The sequence below is a fragment of the Rhinolophus sinicus genome, chromosome 14 (genome assembly GCF_057876585.1).
Source record: "Rhinolophus sinicus isolate RSI-liver-muscle chromosome 14, RSI-T2T, whole genome shotgun sequence".
Lineage (NCBI taxonomy): Eukaryota > Metazoa > Chordata > Mammalia > Chiroptera > Rhinolophidae > Rhinolophus > Rhinolophus sinicus.
The window spans coordinates 148686245-148714095 of record NC_142514.1 but is presented as its reverse complement, the minus strand read 5'-3'; the positions used below and the strand labels follow the sequence as shown (position 1 = coordinate 148714095).

Genomic DNA, 27851 nt, shown 5'->3' with positions numbered 1-27851 from the left:
ACCCTGAGATACTCCCTTTCTCATTAAGATGGCCCCAACCTAACGGCAACTTTGGATCTGTCACTTCAGACTGCATGTGGCTCTGGGGGACGGTAGAGAATGTGGCTGTAGGCCTGCCAGGGGAGTCTGATCCTACGACTCAGACAGATGGGACCTCCTGACTTTATAAAGCCTGCCCCTTCCCAGGAGAAGCAGCTGCCAGGCCGGTCACTCCTCTGCTCCCAGCCCGTCCCACAAGCTGGCCCAGCCTGGGAGAGATCAGGAGTCCACTTCCAAGCATACTTTGCCATTTTCAAGATTTCACAAATGCCAAGAAACTTGGCTCCTACTTTCAAGAAATGTTCAGGTGTACCGGCTTAGGACAATACACCAGTGTTTGCCCGATGTTCCATCTCCCTGAAGCCCCCAACACAGGCCCCTCAGAGAGGGCTGTAGAATACTAAGTACTTCCTGGGTTTCTATCAAAATAAAAAAGGGAGGTCAGATTTACCTCCCTGCCCACACTGCCCTTGTGTGGCCGCCTCCACTGGCCGGGGTGTGGACTGGCTCTGTGGTGCTTCTCCACAAAGGCACCAGGGCAATGTTGAGCACCCATGGGCAAGTATTGCCTCCCCTGAGTTAGCAGAGATTGAGACTATACTTTCTGGGGCTTATAATACAAGTCCCTAATGAGACCTTATTAACTAAGCTAATAAGCACTTGTGCTCTGAGCTTGTGCACAATCCTGACTCAGGGAGCGATCCCAGAAGCATGCAGAGGGGTTGGGAGATGGCTGGCGGGTGTTGCCCAAACACATCTGCAGTTTTGAGCTGGCTCAGTTGTCCTACCAGCAGGGCACTATCCAGTCACCTGGCCAGGGGATGAAGGGTGAAGACCACACCTGGTCTTTCATTACGGGCCCAAAAGATTCCTTTCTCCCAGTTGCGTCTGCACCCTCTCTGTGTGACAGCGGCTTTCTTAAGAATAATGAAATGAAAGCATCCTTAAGGAAATCAGCAGTGGGTCTCCTACATACCCGTCCCAACCTGACGGAAACCATCCCAGAATCCCCAGTGGCCAATACCAAGAGTTGCATGGGGGACTTCCTGGAAGGGTCACAAGGAGACCAGGTGATGGAGAACTTGTCTCAAGGGGTGAGAGGGGGCCCTGTAAGCCCACCCTAAAGACCAGAGAGAAGGTGAACATGACTGTTGGGATGTGGGTTATCTTGTTTCCTGACACCGTGAGAGTCAGGACGTGACCAGCTGGACTTGTGCGAGCTCAGTGCTCCTCACACTCTCAGTGCCAAATGACCAGTTTTTGCTTCTTCTTTTTAACCTCTAATCCCTTGGGGCCTGAAACTTTTGAATACGATACAAGGGGGTGACTAGGCATACGATCACACACTTGGCTGTGTGGCGATGTCACATTGTCCTGCAAGTGTGTAATGCTTGCTCTCACTTGCTGTGCTCATTGGGTCCTCAGACCACTGCCTGCTCGTGGACCACTCTTTGAGTAGCACTGCTCTAGTTGACTGGGAAATTACCAGGCTCTCGGGATCCTGAGAAAGACAGATGCTCCACTCATGGAGAAACGTCCAGAAAACTCAGCCTGGTATTGACCCCAGAGAAAGATCCTCAGGTTCTCAACAAGGGGAGATTCATGCACTGAAAGGCAAGTCACACATGTTCTTGGGGAGGGTTGGTCAAGAGGGGACCTTACGATGTGGCTGGGAATCGTATGTCCAAATGCAAAGTTGGCCAATCTGATGATTTGGTTAAAAATGATCATGATATATGGTGATGGAAGGAGAACTGACTCTGGGTGATGAACACACAATGGGATTTATAGATGATGTAATACAGAATTGTACACCTGAAATCTATGTAATTTTACTAACAATTGTCACCCCAATAAATTTAATTAAAAAAAAAAAACAGAGAAAAAAAAAAAAAAATGATCATGTCCCAGTCACTAGTTTTATAAGAACTGGTAATTTTGGAGAGTATGGGACGTTTGTTTTTTTTTTTTTTTTTTTTTTGCAACCCTTTAGGTATCTTTTAATATTTTGTCAAATTAAAGAATTGGGGTATTTCGCATTACCTTTCCTTCACTGTGCATTCTAATTATTTTTCAGCTGATTAGTTAGAGCATGTTGGAATGGTTTAACAATTCAGGAGGTCCATTATCTCACATTATATTAGATTAACCTCACATACACCATTCCCCTCTGGGAGCCTCAGCTTTCTCATCTGTAAAATGGGGAGATGTAAAATCACCACCATCCTAGCAGGGGTGCCAAAGAGAGTCATTAAAGAATCTGGGCTGTGTCTCACATGGCACTGGGCTCCCAGCAGGATGCATTATTGACACCATGAGCACTTGGAAGACAGTTAACAAGTCCAAAGTGCCACCATTGGTGCAGCTTCACATTTCCATGTTCTAGGACTTCTTTTCCTCTCTGAGATGGCCTATACTAGGGGAACTCCCAGTGGCTTGGATTCTGGGAGTAAGAATGATGTGATCCACCAAGGACGAGTGCACTGGCTTCTCTCCCCTGAGTAAACCCAGATACTAACATGGTGATGTATTTTGTCATAAGCACCATCGCCAGAGGCTGCAGAAGATGGCTGCACCTCCACAAACAGGCATTCCTGAGGCAATTCTGTCACTCCCAGCTCAGAATATGGTTCTTGACTGGATGTTGGAGCTTTTCTCACCCTTCTCCAACCTGGCCCACCTTATCTCTGGTTTGCATCCCCTTATGTCATGACCCTGCCATGGTCCTCTCCACACTCCTGGCTCAGGAAGCAGGCTCCTGGACCCTTGTATGTCCAAACGATGGTACCTTCCCCCCTTGGGCTTGGAACTCAGGCGTCCAGGCTGTACTTCTCCACAGAGCTGGGCCACCTGTGACCACCTGGCCTGCTGTGAGCATCATGACGCTCACACGGGTCAGGCAGGGTGAGAGTGGAGCGTCCAGGGCCTCAGAGTTGGGGGTTCATGAGAGGGGGAGCTTTCCATAGGCAGGGCCAGAAGATGTCTCCTGGGCCTGCAAGGACATTCCTCACTGAGGAGTCCCTACATGAGAAACATCAGAGGACAGGCTGGTGGACCTGAGTGTTCAGCCATATGCCAACGGTAACGGAAAGGGAGGAAAAGGATGGAAACCTCCTTTTGGGAAAGGGTCTGGATGTTCCATGCTCAGAGCTGAGACACACAGACCTTTGGGACTGTGACTTCACCGTGGGAACCCATATCTGTGCTTTTGTCCCCTGGTGCCAGAAACCGTGCTGCTGATTACAGGCACATATCTACCCTCATGGCCCTTGTAAGGTGGGTCGTATAACCCCCTTCGCAACCAGAGCTGCTGAGATTCAAGGCGACTCTAAATCACCTGAGGCAGCACTGAGGTTCCTAAGTGGTTCGGTTAGAAATAGAAACCTAAAAGTGACTTCTTTGCCTTTAGAAAGAGAGGCATCAACATGCACTTTGGGCAAATGAGCTTCCTTCCAGAATTCTCCTCCACTTGGGAAAGAGCATATTTACTGGATACTTCAGGCATTTTCGCCATAGGCTAGGTCGTTGCATCACTCCAGTCACCCTCAGCAGTAGCTGCTGTCGCCTCCATTCTACAGATTAGGATACAAAGGTGCGGAGAAGTCCAAGGTCCCACAGTACTTGACGTTCTGCCCCCAAGTGTGACTCCAAGCACATAACCTTCTCCCTACAATACCCTGCTTCCCTGAGACATACCAGCACTGTGCATATTAAAAGCCCCCCAGGCTGGGATGCGTGCCGGACACCATCCAAAAAGCCGCCTGGCTCTACCCCTGGGACACAGAAAAGAACAATGAGGTTGGAGGCAGCCTTGAGACCTATCCGGCGACAGATGAAACAAAGGCAGGTTACCCAGCCAAAACGGCCCAGCTTCCCTCTAATATGCAAATATATAGAGTAAACCCTGCAAATCCAGTTCTAAAACAAACACCCCCAAGAGTAGAGAAAGCTCCTTTTGCAATGTACATTGCTCTTCTGACCTAGGAGGACCAAACCACAGTTCCCCGCCCAGTGAGGCCATCCTTCTCAGTCACTTGTACAGACATTCAGCCGCCATCTTTGCTCACCAGCCTATGGCAGAGGCCAAATGGGCAGCGGCCTCCCTTCTTAAGGAAAGAAATTAATTCATAGATGATTGGGGGTTGATACCATTACAGGCTGGTTTGATGGGATGGATGAGTCAAATGGTGCTGAGAACACAAAACTGGACATGACTCCATAGTCTAAGGTCTTGAAAGATAAGACTCTGGGGTAAGGATCTGGGCCATAAATGAGAGGTCCCCAAGATTCCCTGTAATTGTTCAGGCCAGAAAACAAACAAACAAACAAAAACCCAGCAGGATCACTCTGAACTTTAAGGCGCAATGTCAATGTGAGAGGGTGGGCAAGTGTAATCTGAAGGCAGCTTTGGTGACCCACGTTTGCGTGCCTGTGAGTAACACTTGCTCCTCGTGGCATGTTTGGCTACGTGTGTTCTCATGAGGAAGTGACTGATTATCCCTGGGTCCTCAGAATTGTCGTGTAGGGCTTTAGGGCAGGAACAGAGACATGCAGCCTGCCAGGAGGTCACCAAGGACTAAGCATCAGTTTCCAAGTGCACTTTCCTTCCTCTGGCTCCCCTGAATTGAGGCAAACTTGGGTGACTAGGCAATGAGAGCAGCCCATAGTCTGTTGAGAAGAAGCATTAAGACCCCATGCTCTTTCCAGGAGGGAGGTTCCCTCAGTTCTACCAAAACTGAATGAAACTGTGTCACTGCATTGTCACCTACTTTAAGAGGCAGCTAATTGTGTTCTCAGAGGAGACCATCACTCTGGCCGTTCTGCATGTGCAAAACCCAGTGTTGAATCAATGGTGGAGTGGGGTTGGGAGGGAGAGAAGTCGGGGGTGGGGGTGGGGTGGGGAGTGCAGCTGGCAATATCCTCTCCCAGAAGCTCACCATTCTGCCTCTCACTGCCTGCAATGACTTCACAGTGAGATCTGGAGGAGTCAGTGGGTATCGAGTCCAAGCTGGGTCGTTTTAACAAATGGAGAAACTAAGGCACAGAGAGGGTAAGTGACTTGCCAAGTGTCCTAGGGTGTCCCTTTCTAAGCGCTCTCCAATCATTCCCGGACACACTGAAAGGCACATCAGGGTGGAAACTATTAAAATAGCCCAAGTACACCACTAGCTGATGGCCAACACTGGCTTAGGAGATGGGATTCCCAAACAAAACAAAACAGGGGGCGATTGTTCTAGCACAGCCTGGGAGAAATAAGGAACAAGCTGTAGAGGTGGGGGCCAGGGGACCTGGTGGGCCGTCCCGAAGCCCTCCCTGTGCCTGGGTGTGAGGCTCTGCATGGACATAGCTGCTGGGCTGCTCCATCTGAGGAGGCCTCCATTCACCCTTGACCTCCATGGCCCAGAGGAGAGAACACGGGGCTGGAGGCAGGAGCCCCGGGCCCTAGTCTCCTCCCCATACCTTTGTTTTCTCTTCTGTGGCTCTGCTCCTGCTCAGTTTGCACTTTCCCTCTTGCTACCCCATTACAATGACTACTCTTCTCCCACACGCCAGGGCCCTGTAATCTGCTTTAATTTTTCCATATAAGGATCATCTTACATAATTTACTTCTATATCATATTATTGTTGGTTATTTCCCGCTGCTGGGAGGCAAGCCTCATCAGGGCAGGAAGGTAACTCCTAGTCATTGATGCAAATCCCAAGAGCCTGAAGTACGTGACATGGAGCTGTCGTTCAACAAGTATTTGTCAAATTAATACATGTTTACACATTGGCTTAATGAGTGACGTTGGTTTAAAGCTGCTTGAATAAGCCAGTGAAGCAGCCAGGGCCTTGGTGGAGTGTGCTGAGGATATAACAGGGGTATGCCCAGTGACAGGAAGTGTCTGTCACACCCGGAACCCCACATGTCCCCAGGCATGCTGCCTCTTGCTGTCACCTAGAGAACTAATGCCTACTGTAAACCACAGCAGGGAATTGGGAAGTGTGGTGGCTTTTCTCATCCCAGCTCTGCCTTCAGCTCTGAGCAGATAGTGACTCAGCCAGGTCTTCCCGAGGATGAAAGAAAAGCAGAGGCAAAGAAGGACCGCAACCAGGGCCAGCCAGAGAGGGGCTGGGCCAGAGACAAGCGAGGTGTGGGCCCTGTTACCCAGCCAGGAGCACGAGCCACTGCCTGTCTGTGCCCAGGGGCCTCACCCCTCTCATCACCCTGTCAAGGGTGACAGTGACCTTTTCCGCAGCAGGAAGTACTCCCCAGGAAAGGGCAAACAGGCTGCTCTGAAGCCCTGGAGACGATGATGACAAAAATGCCAGACTCCACCCATACAGCTCACTATCGCATGAGCCAGTAATCACTTTCTTATTGATGAGAAAACAGAGGCCCAGACAGGCCGGCAGACTGAAGGTCAAACAGCTGGCCAAAGGGTGACCTGGAACAGGACGCCAGGCATCTCAGCCTTGGCTACTGTCAGTGGAGTTGAAGACAGAAAGTGCTTGTGTTTCTCTATGTCACCTCCTGCTGTCTTGCCAGGGTTGTGTCACAGCCATGTTGGAAGCCTTGCTCCTTTCTTGGAGACTCGACTTGCACTCTTTTACCCACAGTGGTGAGGATCGATGGGTTGGGACCCCCAGCTACATACCAAGAGACAACTCCTAATTTTCCACTAATGCAACAGCAGGGAGCTGGTTTGTGCATCAGACTTAAGCATGGAAACAAACGATCAATAAGTCTGATAGGGAGATATCAGCACCCCCTGCTGAGCCTAGGTGGGAACTAGACAGACTGGATGTGCTCAGAGGAGCGCAGTCTGTGGGGAAGGGACGCCAAACCTACTTCCCTGAGCAAAAGCTAAAGAAGTGGGCTTCGTCCGTTTTCAGGCTCGTCCATTCCAGGGGCCAAGCTTTCCAGGAGGCTGCCTCTCTCCCAGCCTGGCCTGGTAGTGTTTTCAGAATATTAGGTACGAGGAGGACAAGTGAAAAACATGAAAAGTGCCCCAGAACCCAAATTTAATAATTGTTTATGGTGCATTTCATTATCAACTTAACCAGAGTTAGCTCCCCACTTCCTTCCACCTTTCCTCCAAGCCAACTTCTGCACGGCTACCTGAGTCATCCTTCTAGAGCACAGAGCAGATCCTTTAGTTGCTCTTTATAAGAGGATAGAAGGAAATTCCATAACACGACAAGAGTGGGTTCACCTTCACACTCATTCTCTGGACCCCCATAAATACTTTTACCCGCAAATTCAAGTCTCACCAGAGTTCTGACTTTCCATTCATGCAAGTCCTGTCTGCCTTCCTTAGCACATGCGGGAGGGACCCTTTCTAAAACACTCTCTCCTTACACTTCTGTCCAGTCCATCATCCGGTACAACCTTCAACACTCGACCCCCATGTTACCTCCTCTGTGACTCCTCCAAGGCTTTTCCCTTTTGGGTTTCTACAACCTTGCCTTTTACGCCTCTCATAGACTCAGTGAATAGTATTGTATTAGGCTCACCAGGTGAAACTGCCATTTTGTTAGGTCAAGAACAATGAAATATTGGCAATTTCCTATGGTAAAAAGTTACTTATTTCTATTCTAATGTGCTGCCTGCCATCTCAACTGTAGTAAGGGAACTGTACCACATCCTCCTTGCTGCTTCAGCACCTGGCATGGTGGTTGGCACACAGTAGGTGCCCAACGAATGCGTGCTGGATGGGCGAGCACTGCCAGATGAGTTTTTGTGTGCTGCCTGTTGTGCTATATTGCTGGATCCAACACAAAAACAAAACCCCATCCAGGACTGTTGTGAAGTATCTCACAAATTTTCATGTCAGCCAAGCCAAGCTCCAGATGTTGGCGCCGATCGAGCAGAGCAGGAGACCGTCTCAGAACATGCGGGGGTTGGGGGAAGCTAATTGTTCAGGACAACTACCTTTCTGGCAGGAGAAACAGAGTCAACAGTCGATGGATTGGAAGTGGCAGCTGGATCAGGAGATGGAAGGCAGGAGGGAGAAGACGGAGGAGGAGTATGAGACAGGCCTTTAGAGAGGAGTTTATTCTGCACAGAACAGAAACAGAGGAAACCATGATTATCCCTGGGGAAAGGGACCGTGACGCTGGGCTCAATGATGCAGCCCTATGCCCACATATTCAAGGAGGGGAACGGACATCCAGGCCTGCGTCTCAGGACAAAACCGAAGCTTCTGTCTTTGGAGCCCAGCAGGATTGCCTAGTTCCTGGTTACGTTTTCTGCTAAAACGGTTCCGACTCCCTTGGCACACCAAAACAGCTGGAGAAGAGCCACGTGTGCCTGCCTGTGTCTGCCGCAGGTACCAGCACTAACTCTCAAAGCCCTCACTCTGGAACTTGGTATAAAGTGCCAGCTGCAAATGTAGGAAAGGAGAATCCTGAGCTGTTTGGGGACAGATGGCCCGAGCTGGGGCCTCTGCAGCCTCCCGGCACCTAAACATGAACTAAATAAATGCAAAGAATCCTTCCTATGTCAATGACTGCCGGATAGCAGAGGGCACAGGTTTGGAGGAGACTGAGAGGAGGCAGCAGGGGACGTATGTTCTAGAGACCAGGCTTGCTGCAAGCAAGGGGGCACCTTACATATATAAGTGCCACGGGACCTTACATCAATTCTTTCATCTCCTTGCGTGCACATACTCTTCTTTTCAGCAAGTTTCTAATTAAGTACCTGGCTTGGAGGGGGCTGTGCTTGGTATTCTAAGGCAAAGCCATTCTTGGCTCGATGCTGCCTTTTGGGAAAGCAGAGTGCAGGTTATGCATGTGGTTGACCTCCTCATCAGTGTCTTCCAGATCAGATCAGGCCACAGGGAGATTTCCCCACCAGGCCCCAAAATGTCATGAGCAACTGGTTTGCTGTCACCTTAAAGGCACTGTAATGTGATTCTTGCAACTGACCAGCTTTCCCTCTTTGTGTTGGCCCTTAGGAAGCTCAGTGTCTACTCAGAAGCTATCTAGCATCTAACAGCATGTGTTTTTCTTCAGTAATGTTTTCCTTTGATCTGAGCCTACTTTTCTGCCTTGGTTTTCCCTTTGTCCTGAGTTAGCTACTTACTTTGAACGTTCTCATTTGTGTCTTTTTAAGATACCAGCTTGAATTCTTTAGTGGCTAGACCAATGAATTGTGCCTCATGCTATGAAAGCAGGAGGAAGGAGGAAATGGGCTCCAGAGACTGATTCAAGGTCACCTCACTGAATTTTCAATGTCTGGGTTCCTGCGGGCTCTGAAAGCCCCCCTGTTTACCTGCGGGAAATCCCCGTGTCCAAACATGGAGGCAAGGTGAGCCGCCTTCTCCTTAATGTTCTTTTTGTGAAATTCCCTGTTGGCCATGTTCTGAGCCCTCTTCTGCAGTCAAGGTGAGAAAGGAGAGAAAGAAAAAAAAGACATAGTGGCAGAGACCGGGATGGTTAGCTCCCGGAGAGAGGCAGGAGGCAGTCAGGCAGGGGTGTCTCACTCATACCACACATAGGACAGGGAGACAGGACACAGGCAGTAAGAGAAGGAACCCACCCTGGGCAGGCGGAGGGACGGGGGAATGGAAGGCAGAGACAGGGCAAAGGGCGCGGCTTTCACCTGGAGAATCTTCTCCTCCACTAGCTGCAGCCGCCGCAGCACCCCAGAAAGGGCCAGCGCTCCCTGGCAGGTAGGAGGCAGGGCAGCACGATTTTCTGGGCCCCCCAGCTGCAGGTCAGACTTGGCTCTAGCTCTCCATGGCCGGCTCGGGCACTCTCCATCAGCAGACACTTGATTTAGCTCTCGGAGCACATGCCCCGTCACAACCACCAAGGGGAACTGGGAGAGAAGGAAAATCAAGCTTCCTTCCCTACTGTGGCCCTTTCACAGCCCCCCTAACAAGAGGACTCCCCATGAGGACCAGGGACCAAGGGCACACGAGGGGCCACCTTGAGTGAGATTCCAAACTCCCAGCAGGCCCTGCCCTCCTACCACCCACATCACAATCACCTGACCTCCTCCTTTTATTTACTTTTCATTTTTCTTTTGTAAATTAACACCTTATGGTGAATAATATTATGCAAACCTGACATCCTCCTTAACAATAAATAGTCCTGGGCCTCACCCCAGACCCAGCGAATCAAAACCTGTACAAGCCTGGTTGTCAATCCTAGATACACACTGACATCACCTAGGGTACTTTCAAAAAACAACCCGAGACTGGAACTGACTAACAGAGATTCTAAGTTCATTGGTCTTGGGGTGGGTACCTGATATTGGTTTTTTTTATACCCTTTTTCATGGGAAAACTAAATTGCTCCTGAGGTAATGCTTACACATGCAGACATAAAACCACTGCCTTATGTCCACACTGACCTCATTCAACCTCCACCGGAAGCAACACGAGATTTCTCATGCTGATCAGACATCTTTGAATGCTGTGGTCAATTATAGTGATGCTGTTCAAATTCCACATGCAGAGATGCTAGCTGGGAAAAGCCACAGCCCGTGGCTACAGCTTGCCTCCCTGCCCACCAGGCAGGCCCTCGTCTGCCCCACACCCCAGCCTGACCCCTTCAATGTGTGCAGCCAATTGGACCCCTGAGCCCAGTCCACCATCACTGCCACTTTTTCATCAGTTTAGAAATCAGCCTATATAAGTGGTCTGCAACTAAAGCTAAGTGTTCCAGGGGTATCAGACAAAACCCTGTGGTGTGGTCTGTTTTCTCCCCAAGCAAATAAAGCACCAAGGGCAAAGCAGCTGGTCAGTCGATACCCCTGACTGGCTGAAGAATCAGTGGCATGTATTTCAAGATGCTGCATACTTCGTTCTTCTTACCTATAAGGGTAGTGAGCTCAAGTTGGGTCTGCCTTCCCAAAGAACCCACAATCAGCCCTACTTGGGGTGTGCAGAGGACAACCGAGCCCACCCGCCAGCATCAAAGTCCCCTCTGGCTTCCCCAAGACCCCATCTATTGGAAGGAGCCCTACCTGCCTTTTCAGAGGAGGCGATGGGCTGGGTGTGGGCTCCTCTGGCTTGAGACAGCGAGAGTTAACAGGAGGGTCAGAAGATGAGCACAGGACAGGCTTACCTATCCCCGAGACATGGCATTCCTGGGAGGAAGAAGGTGAGTCCGAAAAAGCAGCCGCAGGAAACATGAAGGAAAAGCTGAGTCAGACTGAGACACTTGGAGGGAGGAGAAGAAGAGAGGCCGGGAGGGAGAGTTTGCAGGTACAGGGAGAGAGCATTGCACCGAGCTCCTGCAAGCTGGGCCCGACCAGGAGACCTGAACCCTGGCTCTCTGCCCATGTTGACAGCAAGTCCCGGAGTCCCCGATTTTAGGACAGTGTGTGGATCTATGGAAGGTTTTCTTTTGGCTCAGACCGGGGCACTGGGCAGGCACTGTCAGAGCCCACTCCAGGCCAGGGCCAGCCCTGGAGTCCTTCCAGAAATGGAAAAGCTTCCTGCCCACTAGAGGACGGAGTGCTACAGTCCTTCTGACAGAAGACAGCCCTCGGCAACACTTGGGAACTGCAAGGGACCAAGCCTCCAGCAGGGGTAATTCAGAAAAAAATTCAGAGTTACAAGTCCCTGGAAAATGGTCCCCTTATAATAAAACCTGGCTTCATGGGGAAGTTGGATTGTCCAGGAGGGGCATGGTCCACATCGGGAGAAAAAAACTGTCTGTGATCATCTCGATGCCCAATTAATCAAGAGTCTGTCTTCTTCCTGAGAGGAACCTATTTCTGTCACGTGACAGGTACTCTCTAAAGAAAAACCAAACCCTTTGTCTCAAGCTTTAGTAATATGACAATGGCATCCCAGAGGAATTCGGAGGTGCAAACTGAACCATGCAGCACAGACTTCAAGCCAGGGTCTGAGAGGTCAGCTCAGTCTGCTGCCTGATGGCTGCTGTGACTGCCTTCAGCCTCCCACAGACCCTGATCAGGCACACAGCCCTGCCAATCTGACCCAAGGGAACGGAAGAAGGTTACCATGGGTACACCTGGGAGGTTGGTCCTCCTTTCCGGCAGACCCACTAGGAGCTAAAACCCATGACTCAGTTTCCCCTTGTTTGGACAGGTCTCTTCACCATGGACTAAGTGATCTTCCACGCATCTAGCACCTCTAACGCTCCCTCCAGCTGCCCTGTCTCATGGATGGCTGCAAACCAAGTCATGGTTGCAAAGCAAAACCAAATTAGGGGAAGGATTTCATCTCCACTGCAGAACAGGCACTGACAAACTAGTCCTCAGGCCAAATCTGACCTGCTGCCTGTTTTTGTAAATACAGTTTTATTGCAACACAGCCATGTGCATTTATTTAGGTATTGTCTATGGCTGCTTTCATGCTACAATGGCAGAGTTGAGTAGTTGCAAGAGAAGTCAGGCGGCCCCCGAAACCTAAACTGTTTGCTATCTGGCCCCTTTTACAAAAGTACAAACTCATGCTCCAGGAGAAGGCTCACCTGAGCCAGGCCTGGCTGGTATACCTGAAATCCATCACTAGCCTGAATATGTCTGCTGGCTTCTCAGTTCTGGTCACCAAGAAGGCAGGTCCCGTGAACATTTGATAGGACTCACCTGCTTCAGGAGTGAGGGGTTCCGAGAGCTCTCCTCAAACTTGGCCAGCAGCTGACTTGCCATGGACTTGACTTTGTTCTGATTTCCACCTTCTTTACTACTGCCGTCTTCTTGATTAGAGCCCAAGCTCCGGCTGGAAAATGCTGAAGGCTGCAAAGGCCAAATTGGTGCATTGGTTTTTGGGTCCCAGAACCTATAGGATATCGGGGGGTGGGGGGGGGGCTGGTGGCCGAGGGCACGGGACTAGTTTCCTGAAGAAGGATGCCCTCGATGGTCTGAGGAAATGAGACAGAAGCAGCAGGTGATGCCCAATGGAGACAATGTCACAGGAGGGGACGCATCTTCCCAAAGATGGGCACACCCATACTTGGGAGCCAGACCATTAGGATTTGAATCGTGACTTTTACTTCCCAGACCAGTGACCTTGGCAATTTAATTTCTCTGAGATTTTCTCAGCTGTAAAGTGGGAGCATAACCCACTTCACGTGGTTGTTGCAAAAATAAAATACAATAACGAAGTAGTGGGCAAAATTGTTCTCAAAATACATCATGTGGCTGCCAAGAGGTGAACCAGGAGGGATGAAGGAAACAAGAGGGGTGTCAGTCAGGCAAGGCACAGACTTTGATTTCTTTCTGCTCTCTCCTTTGCACCCAACTCCCAACTTTAACCTGTTCTGCTCTGTTGGTGCTACCTTTTTAAAAAAAAACTTCTAATTTTGAAATAATTTTAGACTTAAGTTACAAAGATAGCACAGATGGCTCTACATACCCTCCCCCAGCTGCATCTAATATGACACTGCTATCATAACAAGGAAATGATCACTGGTCTGATCCCATTAACTATAGACTTGATGTGGATTATACTAGTTTTCCCACTGATGCTCTTTTTTGGTTCCGGGATACAATTCAGGATCCCACATGACAATTAGTGATTATGTCTTCTTAGTCTCCTCCCCTCTGTAACGGTTTCTCTATCTTCCTTTGTCTTTCATGAACTTGAGGATTTTGGAGGGGACTGGTCAGCTATTTTGACCGAAGTCCCTTCATCTGTGTTGGTCTGACATTTTCTCATGATTAGACTGGGGTTATTGATTTTGGAGAAGAATGTCACAGAGGTGAAGTGCTCTTCTCATGGGTACATGACATCGATGTGACTAACCACTGGTGAGATGTTGGCTGTGACCACTTGGTTATGCTGTTTCTACAGTGGAGTTCCATGTAAGATTTCTTTAGCTCGTCTGCTAAATATTGCACTCGGAAAACCAGCAGTGTTCCTGGAATGCCTGTTCCCCCACACCATAGGATCTGCACCCCAGGCCCTGGAAGTGCAAATGGCACTGTCATGTCAAGGAGACAGTCCGATTTCCCGAGGAGACAACAAATCTCCCTCAGGAACAGACCGGAACAGACTGTTTTTAAGACAACAGAGATATATGCACTTAGAAGAAATTCATGGGAAGCAGCCAGCTATATAGTCAATTGTTTTTTTAAAAAGATCCTTAAGACTAGCAGCCCCGTGGGAAACACTGTATGCACAGCCACTCTGAAATGCTGGACAAACACAAACCAGTCACTCCCCACTTCAAAGGGGGAAATGTAACTGCATAGCAGTACAGGCTCGAGTGCAAAGGGGGCCGAGCTCACTGGGCTGGTCACTGTTTGTTCAAGGCCAAAGTTGGCTAAGATAGGGGGTCACGCAGACAGCACTCCCCGACATGAATGTGCCCATGAAGCACTGGGGCTCCTTCAAAACCAGATCGGGTTCATTGGTCCGGGTGGCCCCTGAGCCTGCATTTCTAACCAGCTGCCAGGTGATGCTGACGCTGCTGCGTCTTGGACCATCCTTGGAGTAGCAAGAATTGAGAATTCTTGTTTGGTTAAATCTCACCTGGAAGCAAAAACAACTGGCCTGGAAAATGGCCCAGAGCCACCTTAGAAGGGGCAGGTGCAACCAGATTTCTTCCCACACTCCGCTCCTGTGTGCTGCTATCAACAGAAACAGCACAAACACCCCCTCAAATAAGCCATGGATGAAAAACAGGAGAAGACTTCCACCCGAGACAAGGTATATCCAAGGGAAGTTTCTCAGAGGAGGCTGTAGCAAATTACAGACACCTCCGGCAAGAGCCACCCCCTGTAACGGGGGAAATGGGACGTCTCTCCTTCCCTGTTCATCAGCCTCTGCCTCCTCCTCTCAGTTATCTCTGTATTCACTGGCTTCTAGCTCATACCAGAGCCAAGAGATAGGGAAGCAACCGCTCTTGAAGGGATCACCCAAAGAAGTTCTAGAAAAGATTCGGACAAGGGTGATTTCAACTCATGGGATAAAATGAGTTTGTGCACATTTTAAGATATGAACTGTATTCCTGGTTTTCGTAATCAGTGCTTCCCTCTGAACATCCCAGAGCAGGGGGTGGGCAGTAGGCATCTCCCCACTCCCCCAAGGTGGGCCGCGGGGCTCTGTTTGTTATAAAGTTCACTGTTGTGAAAGCCAGTGTCCGCACCCCGGTCAAGGCTTCCACATGACGCAAGTCACAGACATGAACAACAATGTTAGATAAATACACAGCAGTAACACCTCTTCAACCATATAAGACAGAAGTCTTTTCTAAGTCCTGAAACTCGGATGTCAGTGCATCATACAGACGATTCCACAGGGCTACTTGTCATAATTATGACAGCAACCAGCAGGCTAGCTAAAGCTGGCACCCTATAGTTCACCGACAAAATCGGCTTGCTTTCGTGGGACTAGAATGGCTTTTTCCCATGAAATGTACATCTCAGGTCTCTTTCAAGAGCTGCCTGGGGAAGCGGAACTGATAGTCTCTTTTTCTGCTGATCAATTTTACAGTAGCAGGAGAAAGATTCCTGCCCAGTTTTCACAAAGTAGCCTGTGATTTTCTTCTTTCACCAGCAGGTGGCACTTATGGGCGCTGGGACATTGGCCTTGAAAACTAAATGTGCAGAAAACACAAAAGGTAGAAACACGACTGAGAGAGAAAAGTGGGACAGCTGGTACCTCTTTACGACTCCCTACTAACAGTGATTATACATTGATTAACATAGGTTCCAGACATCATGCTTAGTGTGTTATATAACGTCTTCTTATTTCATCTTTAAAAATCCTGCCAAGTTTCCTAAGTTTCCAATGTATCATCTGTATTGTACAGACATGAGCCCCACCCTGGGAGGTTCTGTTTCTCACGGTTACATAGAGAGTAAGTAGTGGAGCAAAAATCAGAACCTGTCTATTTTTCCATCAAGCCACGCTTGGAACTGAGTGGTTCATGAGAGAGGAAAGGAAGAAGGGCTAATGAAGATGCCTAAGTGGGGCGGGCCTGTGGCCACTGGCTGTCAGGCAAAGGGACTTTGTCTAAACCGACACCGCACACGAACCTCGTACAAGTTGTTGAAGCCCTTCCGTCTCCGTTTGTTCATGTCATTGTTCTCTCCGGTCTGGCTGTCCACCTGCAATGGCCAAGAAAGCACGGTGAGCTCAGGACTCTCAGGACCGCGCTTCCACTACTACTCTGAGTGGTCACTGGGCAGACAGCCCTGCCCAACCTGGAGACAGATGGCTGTCAAATACCCTTCGACATGACTAATGCTATCACGGAGTTCTGTTCAGGTGTAGTGGAGGGAGCCTCCCTCCACCTGGGGAGCCAGAGGTTCTGTCATGGGGTGGGAATCACAGTCCCAAATCATGTGGAAACATGCCAAAGCACAAAGCCTCCCTCCGACATAGCAGGGCAGGGATTGTCTCCGTTGTCAGTGCGACCTTGGGCTCAGGGCAGTCACAGCCAGGCCTGCTGAAGCCCCTCGGGGTACTGCCTTACAGAGACCACCTCCTACTAGGAGATGGCACTGACTCACCTGGAAGGCAGGATTCTGGGGACTCAGAGCAGCTAGCTGCCCAGGGATTAGACGGCAAATTACGTCTGCCATTCAGTCACCATCACAGCTATCAGCACACGATATTTTATTAAGATCAAAGAAGCACCAGATATGGCCTGAACATTACGGTGAGGATACAGCCCTGTTTGCCCAGGACTGTTTTGATGTATTGCTTCCCCCACCCTAGTGTAATTAGTTATCGTGCCCCCTTTCACTCTCAAAAATTTGGTTTAGACAATAAATTACACGGTTACCCTACCAATAACCCTTTATAATTGACTTTCTGCTGCCCGAATATGGACACTTAAATCTGGAGAAACTCACGCTCCCTCCCCAAGACCACTGCATCCCCTCTGCAAGGAACACCAAAGGGCCACCCATTGTCAGGCTTGTCTCCTCAAGGGAATGAATGGGACTGCACAAGTTGAGCTGATGCTATGGGCCTGGGCCTGGGGGACTGGACTGAGTGCTTCCTCTGCACCCTGCAGGGTAAGCCCATTCTTCACACTGGGGTTCAACCTCTCTTCCACCAGTCTCCAGCTGGGGACATCTCCAAATGGCCAGCCCCCTGAGGACCATGGACCCATCCCTGTCAACTATGCATCCCTCCTGCTCGGAGCCTCCTCACTCTCAGAGGGTCCTCCATAGCAGGCCCAGATGAAATCCCAGCCTTTATTCCACTTAGGATGCAGTAAGAAGGGCTGCTGGCTACTCTCTCCCCTCAAACCCAGGCGTACAGCCCAATCAGTCCCATGCATCCCGAACTTGCCCAACCACAAGAGATGTTTTACCTCCCAGTTGTTCTGGAACCACAATAACAATAATTTTGGAGATTATTATATGATAATATGTAACAACAAGAATAACAACATTGGAGCCCCTCACACACAGTCCGCTACGTACTCACTTGCTTCCAACAGAAAGCACCTGCTTCCCCAGTTCTTACACTCCCCTGCTCCCTCTTCATATTTACCAGAATCTTTAATATTTTTAAAGACAAGATCAACCACAGTTTAGCTATTGATACTCGTTTAAAAATTCGACTCTTCTCTTGCCCAGGCGGCGAAACACAACAGATCAAAAGGCCCTGCTTTCCCTTTAACATTTTCCTCAGCTTCCAATAAATCATTATTCTGTGAATGGAAATTATTTCAACCCCAAGACTTGGGCAAGCACCAAGAGAAACAGATGACCTTATTTGCAACAATGTTGGGCCTTAGAGGCACAGGCTGCCTGGGCCCCCAACTCCAAGGCCTGTGAACGCCTCGCTGGCCTGGAGACCGGAGCCTAAGACAGTACAGGACGGCCTACCCAACAAAGACAACACGTGGTGCATAATCTTAGGGTTTTCTGTTGTTTTTTTGTTTCTGCCTTAAGGGAGGACGGGGCTATTCCCTCAAAGAGCAACGCGTCTTATTCTCTCTTCTGCATTCAACAACCCCGGGTGTGACTATTCGAACAATCAGAGCCTGTATAGATCCAAACCCAGTAATGTCAGCCATAGGTGCACAGAAAGCACTCCTGGGGGAAGTGTGCCCAGGAGCGGCACCTAAGAAGACCCCCAGATCCTTCAGGGGGAATCAAGGAAGTGGGTGGAGGCAACCACAGCTCCTCTGCTTCAGTCTGACCCCCGGGACAATAAAATGCAATCCCTACATATCCAGTTTCTACTCTTCCTTATGGGTTTATCATGGAAGCACTGATTCTCAACTAAGAACGAGGTTAAAACAAAAAGGTGGAGAAATGCAAACCTGAAGATGCACCTAATTTTTTCTTATCTGTGTGTCATTGTTTCGGAGCCAAAGCTGCCTCAGTACCCCCATCTCCTCGGGTTCTATTTTGCTCTACAAATAATTGGGGTACAAGAAGAAGAAAATACTTATTGTGCCCAGTCTGAGAGAGCATGAGAATAAATCAATGACATTCTTTTTTTCCCCTATTAATTTGTTCCATCCTTTTCTTCACCCTCAAAACACTTTCTTATTGTGATTTCCCAATGATTTGAAATATTCTGTATATATATCAAAAGACATTTATTAAACTAATTGGTGTCTCTATTTAAAAAAAAAGACCTATATCTGCCAATCTGATCATTTATTTGATTAGCACAAAATAACCATGTTCCCATACTTCCTGACTTGATTTTAGTCCAAAGCAAACAAACTTTATATAGTTAGCCCGTGTAACCTAATCCTGAAGACATTTAGATCTGGGTCATAAGAAGACATTGGCCATTACAGGCAATGGGCTCCAAGAGGAGAACTCAGCATAAAGAGGCACTCAGTGAATGTGTGTTGAGTGGATGGATGGAGGCAGCCCTTTCCTACATAGCGCCCCCTGGCCCTTTGGAGAGTGTTTGTGCAGGATGGGCAAGAAGAGGAGAGATGGGAGGGGGACCCGGGCTACCCAGACCAAACACTGACATTAGTCAGGCTTTGTGATTCCCACTCTACCACGGGGACTGGGGTCAGAATCAGTCAGCCGAGAAGGACCAATACCCTGGGGCCACCGACCTGGCTTCTGGGATGGGCTTTTCATGGACAAATGACAACACCTATGCTGTGTTGTCCTCCAAGGAGTGGGCTTAGAATGGAGAAAACCAAGCTCAGGCACCCTGAGTACATATGTACTATAATGTGTGTAATGGCCAAAGTGGCCATAAATACAGGCATTACCCACGTGTGGCAGGTCTAGGACAGTAAGGACAGAGACCACATATGTATGTTCAGGCGCCACCTGTAGTACATGGTAAGAGCTCTGGAGTCCCCAGGAATTGTCACTTGCCACGAGGCTTTTAGAGGCTGACCAGGATCAGAGGCAGGTCTGCAGAAGCAGACTAAGGGCTTCTGACGAGGAAAGTATAATCCCAAGCTCTTCCGTTCCCAGGCATGGGCTACCTGGTCTTCAGAGCTAATCAATCAAACCCCAATAGTTATCACTCACCAGAGGAACAACCCTCTTGGAGGATGGGTAGGAGTTATTTTCTAAGTGTGAACAGGTCCTTGGTGGAGGAAGAAGTCTTTTTTTAAAAAAACTATTTTTTTAAATTATTTATTTCTTTTTCAATTACAGTTGACATTCAATATTATTTTATATTAGTTTCAGGTGGACAGCATAGGGGTTAGACATTTTTATAATTTATGCAGTGATCCCCCCCAATTAGTCAGGTACCCACCTGGCACTATACACAGTTGACTACAAATATTTACTCTATTCTCTGTGCTGTACTTTACAGCCCCGTGACTATTTTGTAACTACCCATTTGTATTTCTTAATCCCTTCACCTTTTTCACCCAGCTCCCAACCCCCCTCCCCTCTGGCAACCATCAGTTTGTTCTCTGTATCTGAGTCCGTTTCTGTTTTGTTTTGTTTGTTCAGGTTTGTTGTTGTTGTTCTTTTAGATTCCACATATAACTGAGATCATATGTGACAACATGGATGGACCTGGAGGGTCTTATGCTAAGTGAAATAAATAAGTCAGACTGGGAAAAAGCATTATTTTGCCTAATGTCGATCAGTATTGCTGGGATTTTGATATTATCAAGATTAGGGATGAGAGAAAAATTTAACAGCAACAGTGAAAACTAGGAGGGAGAGAGTTTTTGAAGATTGGCTCAGAAGAGAAACAATGAACCCTCTTCAAACTAAGATGCCACACTGTGAACAAATGTGGGCTGCTCAATGCCCATATCATGATGCCCCTCCGGAAGTTAGTGAAGGGGCAGGAGATCGGTGTGAGGCCAACTACAGAAGCACTTATATGGACAGATACTGTGCGTGCACTGTGGTGGAGAATCATGCAAGCGTGGCCTGGTCTGCATCCCTAGTCCATAGGGGCACGTGACCTGGGGCACTAAAGGTTGCGTATCTAATTGCACTGGTATCTTCTGGGTGTAACTGTGTGTGTGTGTGTGCGCGCGCGCGCGCGCGCAGTTTTCATAGTCTCCTTTGCAGATAGCCTGACCTATGGAAAATGATTGGACTAGGTAGTCTTTGCTTGTGAGAAATGTCAAGACCAAAGAGCATTGCAAATAAGTTTCCCAAACTAAAACATAGCCAGATACAAGAAGACATAAGGTCGAATGGCGAGAAGGTACTTTGTGTGTGGCCAATCACTGCACTGGCTCTGAGTGGTGGACAATATGATGGGGTATTTCAGTGACCCATGGCCTTACTAACTCTCATCCCACCTAGAGGAAGCATTCAACTGGTTTTAGGAGAAAGAGAAGGACAAATAATGGCCATGCCAAGCACTTAACTTGAATGACCTAATCTCTCTACCTATCTGAAGAGCAGGGCGAGTTTGGGGCATTAAATGGGGCTGTGAGAGGGAGCAGATCTGTGGCTCTTCACCCTCTGATGATGGACAGCCCACGGAGGAGACAGGACAAGGTTCACAATTGGCCAGTGCTGGCCAGGCAGAGCCCACCTGCTCCCCTGCATTTTCTAGCAGAGCCAGAGGACAGTGAAGCATGGGAAGAGGCCCCAGCAGCCCCAAGGGCCTGGCTGGCCTTGCTGAAGGCTGACCTTTGACCATTCCCACCTCCTGAGCCAGAGCTGCTGGCCAGGCTGTTTCAATTCCGTCATTCTGTAAACAGAGGTGTGGTGAGTGAAAGGTTTAAACAATCCTCTCCAGTGCCTCCTTCTGTTCCCAGCTGTGGGCTATGTGTGGGGAGAAACCAGGTGAATGGAGAAAGGCGGTAAATGCTTGGCTCAGAGAGCTTCTAGAAAGGCTGCACAGGCTTGCTTGGGATGGGGCAGCCCAAAGTGGGGTCCTTCAGAGGAAACACGCCTGGGCTAGGGTGGAATAAGCCTATGGCTAGTCTCTAGAAGACAGCTTTTGCTCAGTGGGACCTGTGGTGGGTGATGAGGTCCTTACAGAGCTTCTGAATGGGGCAGCTCGGGGAGCAGAGGGGGACAGAGTGGTTGGGGGCAGCTCAGCCTTTTAGCTGCTCAGCTGAAAACCCTGGCAGACCTGTACACCTTCTTCCCAGCCCTCGCCTGGCTCGCCCATTCCTTGCTACAGACAGGGCGTGGCAGAGCATTAAGGATCCTTTCCCACTCCTGGAGTTAGCACAACTGCTTGCAACATTCCAGGGAGTGCAGACCTCAATGGAAAAAGTGACCACTGCTCACACAGCTGACAGAAAGGAGGACACATGGCCCAGCCCCACCCTGGGCGGAGGGGCTGGCAGGATATGGCACGACTGGCCAGAGGTTAAAAGACTGTCAGCAACCTAGGGAGACTGAGACATGTAAAGGCCTGCAGCCCTTTAGGAGGACTGTCCTGCCACTCTGGGGAGGGAGGGCACGCTCTGTGCCAGTACTTGCAACCCAACATCTCCGGGCCTCCTTTTTTAAATCTATAAAATGAGCACAATAAGCCAGATAACTTGTACTATCCCTTCCAGAGAGATGCCATCATTTAGATAAAATGAATTTCTCATTAGGCCCATAGTTCCCAAACTGGGTACCAAGGCACCCATGGCACCACACTCAACTCACACAGGAGCCACAGGACGTTTTCACTTTTCTAGGGAAACATGATGAAGTCTGTCATACACCTTGCAAAATACCCCAACCGAGTTCTATGGACGTAAGAAATGGAACTTCTAGGTATTTCTGTTGATCTAGGGGCACGGTGAAAGAATTATTAAGACCCTAAGGATGCCTTCTGTCAGGAAAGGTTGGAAACCTCCTTAGTGGGCCCTGAGCTCTTCAAAGGCAAGAACCATAGAGTATTCATCTCTGTCTGTGTTCTCCCCTCGTCAAAAACAAACAAAAAATTGAGCCCTATTGTTGGCATACAGTAGAGCCCAATAAACGTTTGTTGAATGAATGAATAGAAAGAAAATAATGAAATAGAATGTGTAAATGTAGCAAGACCACGTGCCTCTACCGCTAAATGGCCATTGTGTTCCAGATCTGAAAAAGCCCAAAGGAGAGATCATCGCCTCCTCCCCCCTTGGGGGGCAGAGCTGCACGGCTGTGACCTTCCTATAACCACTTTAAGTCAATGAAGCAGCCACACGGGGCTGGGGGAATTGCCAAAAACACAGTTACTAAACTGAATTTTACTCACGTCTTTGGTGAGCACTTTATCTACGTAATTTATCAGCCCAAACAGACGAAGAGAACATGACATTCTCCAATCTCCTTGGCCCATCCATGTGCAACGAGAAACAAAAATCAGGCCGAGACTTACTCGTGGAGTCCTCTTCCTTGGAAATGTCAGGTTCAGATAGTTATGAGAAAGGGATGATTTGGCCATGCCGAGGTCAGCATTTTCTCCATAGTTCTTGCCCCAAGAATCTGTCAGAAGTAAAAGTATAACTGAGATTTGGATCCTGCTAGAGCTACCCCAGGAGGTATCATTGCTAGAAGGTCCCTCCAAAATAATCGCCCCACTAAAGGTGTAAATGGCCCATGCAGGGGGCTGATGCAGTGACCTACAGTGACCTCCCAGCGGGCAGGGGTCACATAGCACCTGCCAGACACACTCACACACACTGGTCTGAGTGGGTAGAGTCCACCTCTATTTGGCCTCAAAGTCAAAGGGAAAGCACGGGTCAGTCCCAGAACAGAGGACATCAGTGTGACGAGCAGCCAGACATGGCCATAGGGCAGAGTTGGCTCAAGGGCCAAGCAAAGCCTGGTCCCAAAGCAGATCCTTACCCACAGGCCTCAGCGGGGTGCCCCGGAAGAGCTCGTAGAACTTGGAGAGGTACATGACCATGCTGAGCTTATCGGGCTCCTGAGCTGATGCCATCTCTTTGCCTGTGGTCACTGGGGGGATGCCAAACTCACGCTCGGCCACGTCAAATGCCAGCTGGTTGTTCTCTACAACGTCATCTTCATTCAAAGAGTCAAAGTTGCTAGAGAATCAAAACAAGGTGCAATTCAGAGAGAGGAGGCAGAGGTGGAGGGAAGGCAAGGAGCAGTGACCCCAATCCCTTCCCCCAATTACCTCCCCCACCCCGCTCCCCAGGGAGGCTCAGCCAAGAGAAAATGCTAACCCTGTCTTTCTCACTCAGGATGGGACAAAATCAGATTTGGGCCATGACAATGTCATCGCTGCCTGGGTTGACAATAATCAGAAAATTATTTATACCACTTTGGAAAATGTGTGAGCTACTTTAAAATAGTTCCTTTATGTTCTTTTCCTTTTAATTACAAAACTAACATGGGCTTCTGGTGAAAATAAACAGAAAAAATCAAGTTATAAAATAACAAGTGCGAGTCCCACTGCCTTCTCAAGGCAACCTTACTTTCTAAAGTTACCAATTGATAACCCTTTGGTAGGTTCCCTTTGGATGAATTTGCTCATGGGTGTGAGGTTACACTACACACATTGGTTTAAATACATCAATAGATGTATTGTGCTTTCAATATCACAAAGTAGTTCCACAAACATAATACAATGTGCCTAATAAATCTGACATTATTTTCAAGGTATAAATGAAACAAACTCAGTGAAGGTAAGTGGTTCGCCCAGTGGTACAGAGCAGAGCTAATTGATCCTCGTCTCAAATCTAATTCTTTTGGCTGTAAACCCTCACATTGGTCCCCAGAATTAAGTCTTGCTTGTAATTCCTCTCTTGACAGTGGATCTCCAAGGTGTAAATGCTCAAATTTCCCAAGTGTGATGATGAGTGGGCAAGGGGGACAAGTGTAATCACTGAGCCTGAGTCACTTTTGCTCCTCACATATTAGGAATACAGATCAAACAAGTTGCAGGCAGAGCAACCAGTGCAAACGGACAAAAAATAAAAAATAAATGAGAAAAACTCAAATTGAAAATATGCAAAAAGGAATGAGAAATTCTGAACCAAGTTCTGAAGATTCTGCATCTAGTAGAACAGCCCTGGTTTTCCTTGTCTCCAGGGTCCCCTTGGGCCGTGAGGGGCTTGGAGGTCCACCCTGGGCCCCAGACTCACATCAGCTCAGGCCGGAAGTGGTGGATAATGGCACACAGGGCCAGGCCACTCCGCCAGGATGTGGTCAGGTCAGTAACGTTGACATGCTGGTAGCCCTCAGTCTGCTGCTGGCACCAGGTTAACAGCTTGCTGGGCCGGATGTCTGACTCTGCAGTAAGGGGAGACAGATGGTGGTAAAGTGCTCTGAGGAAATCTCAACAGCCCACCTGTGGTCCTCCTCTGACTGCCATCATGGCTGGGGACCAGGAGAAACAGCACCAAGGCAAGGGGCCCTGTCAAGAGCACGATGGGAGGGCAGGATGCTGGGATAGAAAGCGTGCTCTCTTGCAGCAAAGAGTCCCTAAGACCCGCTCTGGCCAGGCCCCCATTAGAGGCTAGGAACACAGAGGCGAGGATGGCACGGACTCTGCCAACGTCTCATCCAAGGGGGAGACAGACACGGAAGTGGGTGATGATGACACAGTGTTGCAATGGCAGAGAAGCAGGGTGCTGGGGGAGCCTGTGAGCAGGTCTGCTCTGCGTCTGCTGGGGCAGGGGAACTCGCCAAAAAGAGTCACAAAGGAGGGAGGCTTAAGCTGCTTCTTGAAAAATGTCTAGCAATTCAGCAAGCAGAAGAAGGCATTCCAGGAAAACAGACAGGACTGCCATGGCAAAGACTCTAGAAAAACCTGCCGTGTTTGTGTAAGATGGTTGACGACAGGGGTGGCAGCAGTGGGTGGGGAGGGAGGTAAGGGAGGAATGGTTGGTAAGGCCGAGTTTGCCCAACAGCAGGGAGGACGCAAGGTGTGGGCAGGCGATGGAAGACAGAGAGGCCTTCAAGCAGGATGGTGACCTGAGCAAAGCCTAATGGTTGCTGAGGAATTATTCATGTAATTATCCTTTCCGTCTGGGCACCGACCTTGTGCACTATACTGTGCCAGGCCCTGGAAGATCAGGAAAAGAGTGGAACACATGGAGCTTGTTAACTAGTGGGGAGATAAGATCCTCGTACTGGAAACAGAAGGGGGAAAAAAGCAAGTCCCAGCGACGTAATTCCACAGTTCACTTCAACGTGCTAAGCGCTTGCCACATACTGACTCCTTTATGAGGATTATACTGTAGGGTGTCAATGCCCTGATTTTACAAGAGGAAACTCACATATAGAGGAGAGGAGCCTGGCTAAGGTCACACAGGTCATCGGAGCAGAGCCAGGCGGGCTTTAGGACTCATGCCCCCATGGCCACCCAGCAGGCCTCCTACCCAAAAATCCCTCCCAGTGGCCTCGCCGGGGTCCCAGGAAGGTCGCTTACCCCGCCTAGAGAGGCCGACGGATCTCCGCATTGAGCCCAGCCTCTCGAGAGGGGATTGGTGCAGCTCTTTAGTGATGTACAAATGCTTCACCTACAAGTAAGAGAGACCACACAGCTGACCACCTGTGCTTCCCTAAATTCTAGTCTCAGGGCCTCTGAACCTGACCCACTCTTTTCTCCTACCACTGGACCTTCAGCAAGGGAACCCAGGCCACCTGAGACACAGAGCAATGACCTCAATTATCCACCCAAATGTGGAAGAACTCAAGTGTAAATATATGTCGTTGGCTAATTTTTAAAATTCATACCCTTCTTTGTGCTGTTGACTAAAGAGTTTGGGGGGGTATGGCTCTGAGTCAAGGGGAGGAAAACAATGGACTCTAGGACCGCGGACGGAAAGGACTTGATATTCAGCCAAGTAGATTATTTGAGAGAGGTATGCTTACCTACACACATGCACGGTGACACACCTATGTACATATGTGGACATGGACTTACATGTTTTTTTAATTCTCCCATGTGGGCTAGAGAGAAGCTGACTCTGTGTTTCTCTCATGGCTCTCCTAGAGAGAGGAACTGGTCCCACCTTTGAGTCAAGAGGCATTGGTGGCCTTGGTCCCAGGGATGAGCCAAGGTTTTAGGTGACCCCTCCTTCCCACTGCTCAGTGCAGGGTGACCAGACAGAGCCCCAGGGAAGGACTACCTGATGGGGCCGGACACAGTTGGAGTTGAGGTTTGGGTACCGCGTCCCCGGGTCCAGCGTGTACTGCTCAAAGTTCTTGTTGATGTTCTCTGGGGTTGTTTGAGGTAACAGCCGATACAGACTTTCTCTGGAGGGAGGCAGAGTCCAGGGTCAGCGACTGCTCTTGAAGCCTCAGGCCTTTATTCCCCCCTCTCTCCCCCACTCCCCTTCCCGGCTCTCAAGGGCTTCTTAGATGTGTTTGTATAACCCTTCTGTGCAACGCCTGGCCCTTGTGGTTTTTGAGATCTGCAAAGTAGGGGAGGTTCAAAGGGGCCGAGAGGAGGCACGAGGGAGTCCAGGAGACGGCAATGCTGGCCTCCTCCCCCTGGCAGAGCTGGCAGCACAGCGACCTGTGGTTTTGCTCTAACTGCCACTCAGCCACGCTGCCTCCTGTGGCCTGCCCCCCATGACCACAGGTCTCCACACCCAAGACCAGCAAAAGCCTGTCCCCAGCCAACAGCCCTGACTTCTCCCAGTCCACCAGCTGTCACAGACACGTGGCAACAGCAGGGGCCTGGGAGGGAGCCCAGGATCTCAGCACGGGAAGAGGCCCGGGAGGTCAGACATCCCAGCTCCCTACAGGGCAGGACACTCAGCATTTCACTAGAAAAGTTCCCTAAACCTCTTCTGGTGCCTGTGACTGAGCAGTGCAGGGAACCCCACCTTCCAGGCCAGCCCAGAGGAAGATTTCTCTTCAGCATCTAGTACTAGGTCCTGGCTCTCTGAGAAAGTCACTGAAGGAGGTAGACCATGGTAGAGGAAGTTTCCTTGGGGACCCCAAAGATCAAATCAAGCCACATATGGGAAAGCCGATGAGAGGATACAGGCTCCAGGTTCATCCAGGAGCCGCCTAATGCCAGCCTCACTCCCTCTCCTACCTGTGCTTTAACCTGGCCCTGTCCCCAGCCGGGAGCCCTGCTAGCGATCCTCACCTTTCAGCCAGCAGCTCCAGGGGAGGAGCCCCCAGGTCCCAGCTCTTTACCATCCATGCCGTGTCAAAGGCGGCGAGGAAGCCACGGGCACAGCCTGTACCCATGGGCCAAAAGGGCTGCAAAAGAAAACAGGCAAAATTCCTATTGATTCTAAGGATTCCTTGTGTGCTTTCCCATTCTGTCCAGCACTTGCCGACTGCCAGGCCCATGCGAGGCCTGGGGGGAGAGAGGTGATGGGGCAGCCCGCTAGGTTTCACCACAAATACAAATATCTGTGGCGTGAAGGGTGCTGTGACACAGGAACAGCAAAACTGCTTTGGGGCTCACAAAAGGTGAAGGCAAATTCCAATCCTTAGGAAGGGAGATGGAAATTGGGACTGCTTCATAAAAGATCCGCATTTATGCTGATTTTAAAGAATGGACAGTGTTCTGATCTTGTGCGTTTCAGGAGTAGTGAGCAAAACAAAA

The 27851-nt window shown here is 49.4% G+C and overlaps 1 protein-coding gene across 16 annotated transcripts in view; it reads right to left on the bottom strand.

The window, feature by feature from the left end:
* MICAL2 (microtubule associated monooxygenase, calponin and LIM domain containing 2) overlaps window positions 1-27851 on the bottom strand; it is a 203808-nt gene that overhangs the window by 71025 nt on the left and 104932 nt on the right. For 13 of the 16 annotated variants that reach the window (XM_088791640.1, XM_074336000.2, XM_074336004.2 and 10 more), the window contains 12 exons: window positions 27384-27499; window positions 26413-26539; window positions 25710-25800; window positions 24421-24568; window positions 23159-23358; window positions 22689-22795; window positions 15986-16057; window positions 12590-12739; window positions 10997-11119; window positions 9626-9844; window positions 9296-9397; window positions 7955-8080 (listed from right to left, as the gene is read on the bottom strand). In XM_088791640.1, the coding sequence (XP_088647766.1) occupies window positions 7955-8080; window positions 9296-9397; window positions 9626-9844; window positions 10997-11119; window positions 12590-12739; window positions 15986-16057; window positions 22689-22795; window positions 23159-23358; window positions 24421-24568; window positions 25710-25800; window positions 26413-26539; window positions 27384-27499 (1581 nt within the window). The remainder of the gene's footprint in view (window positions 1-7954; window positions 8081-9295; window positions 9398-9625; window positions 9845-10996; window positions 11120-12589; window positions 12740-15985; window positions 16058-22688; window positions 22796-23158; window positions 23359-24420; window positions 24569-25709; window positions 25801-26412; window positions 26540-27383; window positions 27500-27851) is intronic. The other 3 variants (XM_074336006.2, XM_088791639.1, XM_074336007.2) reach the window with 1 other exon arrangement.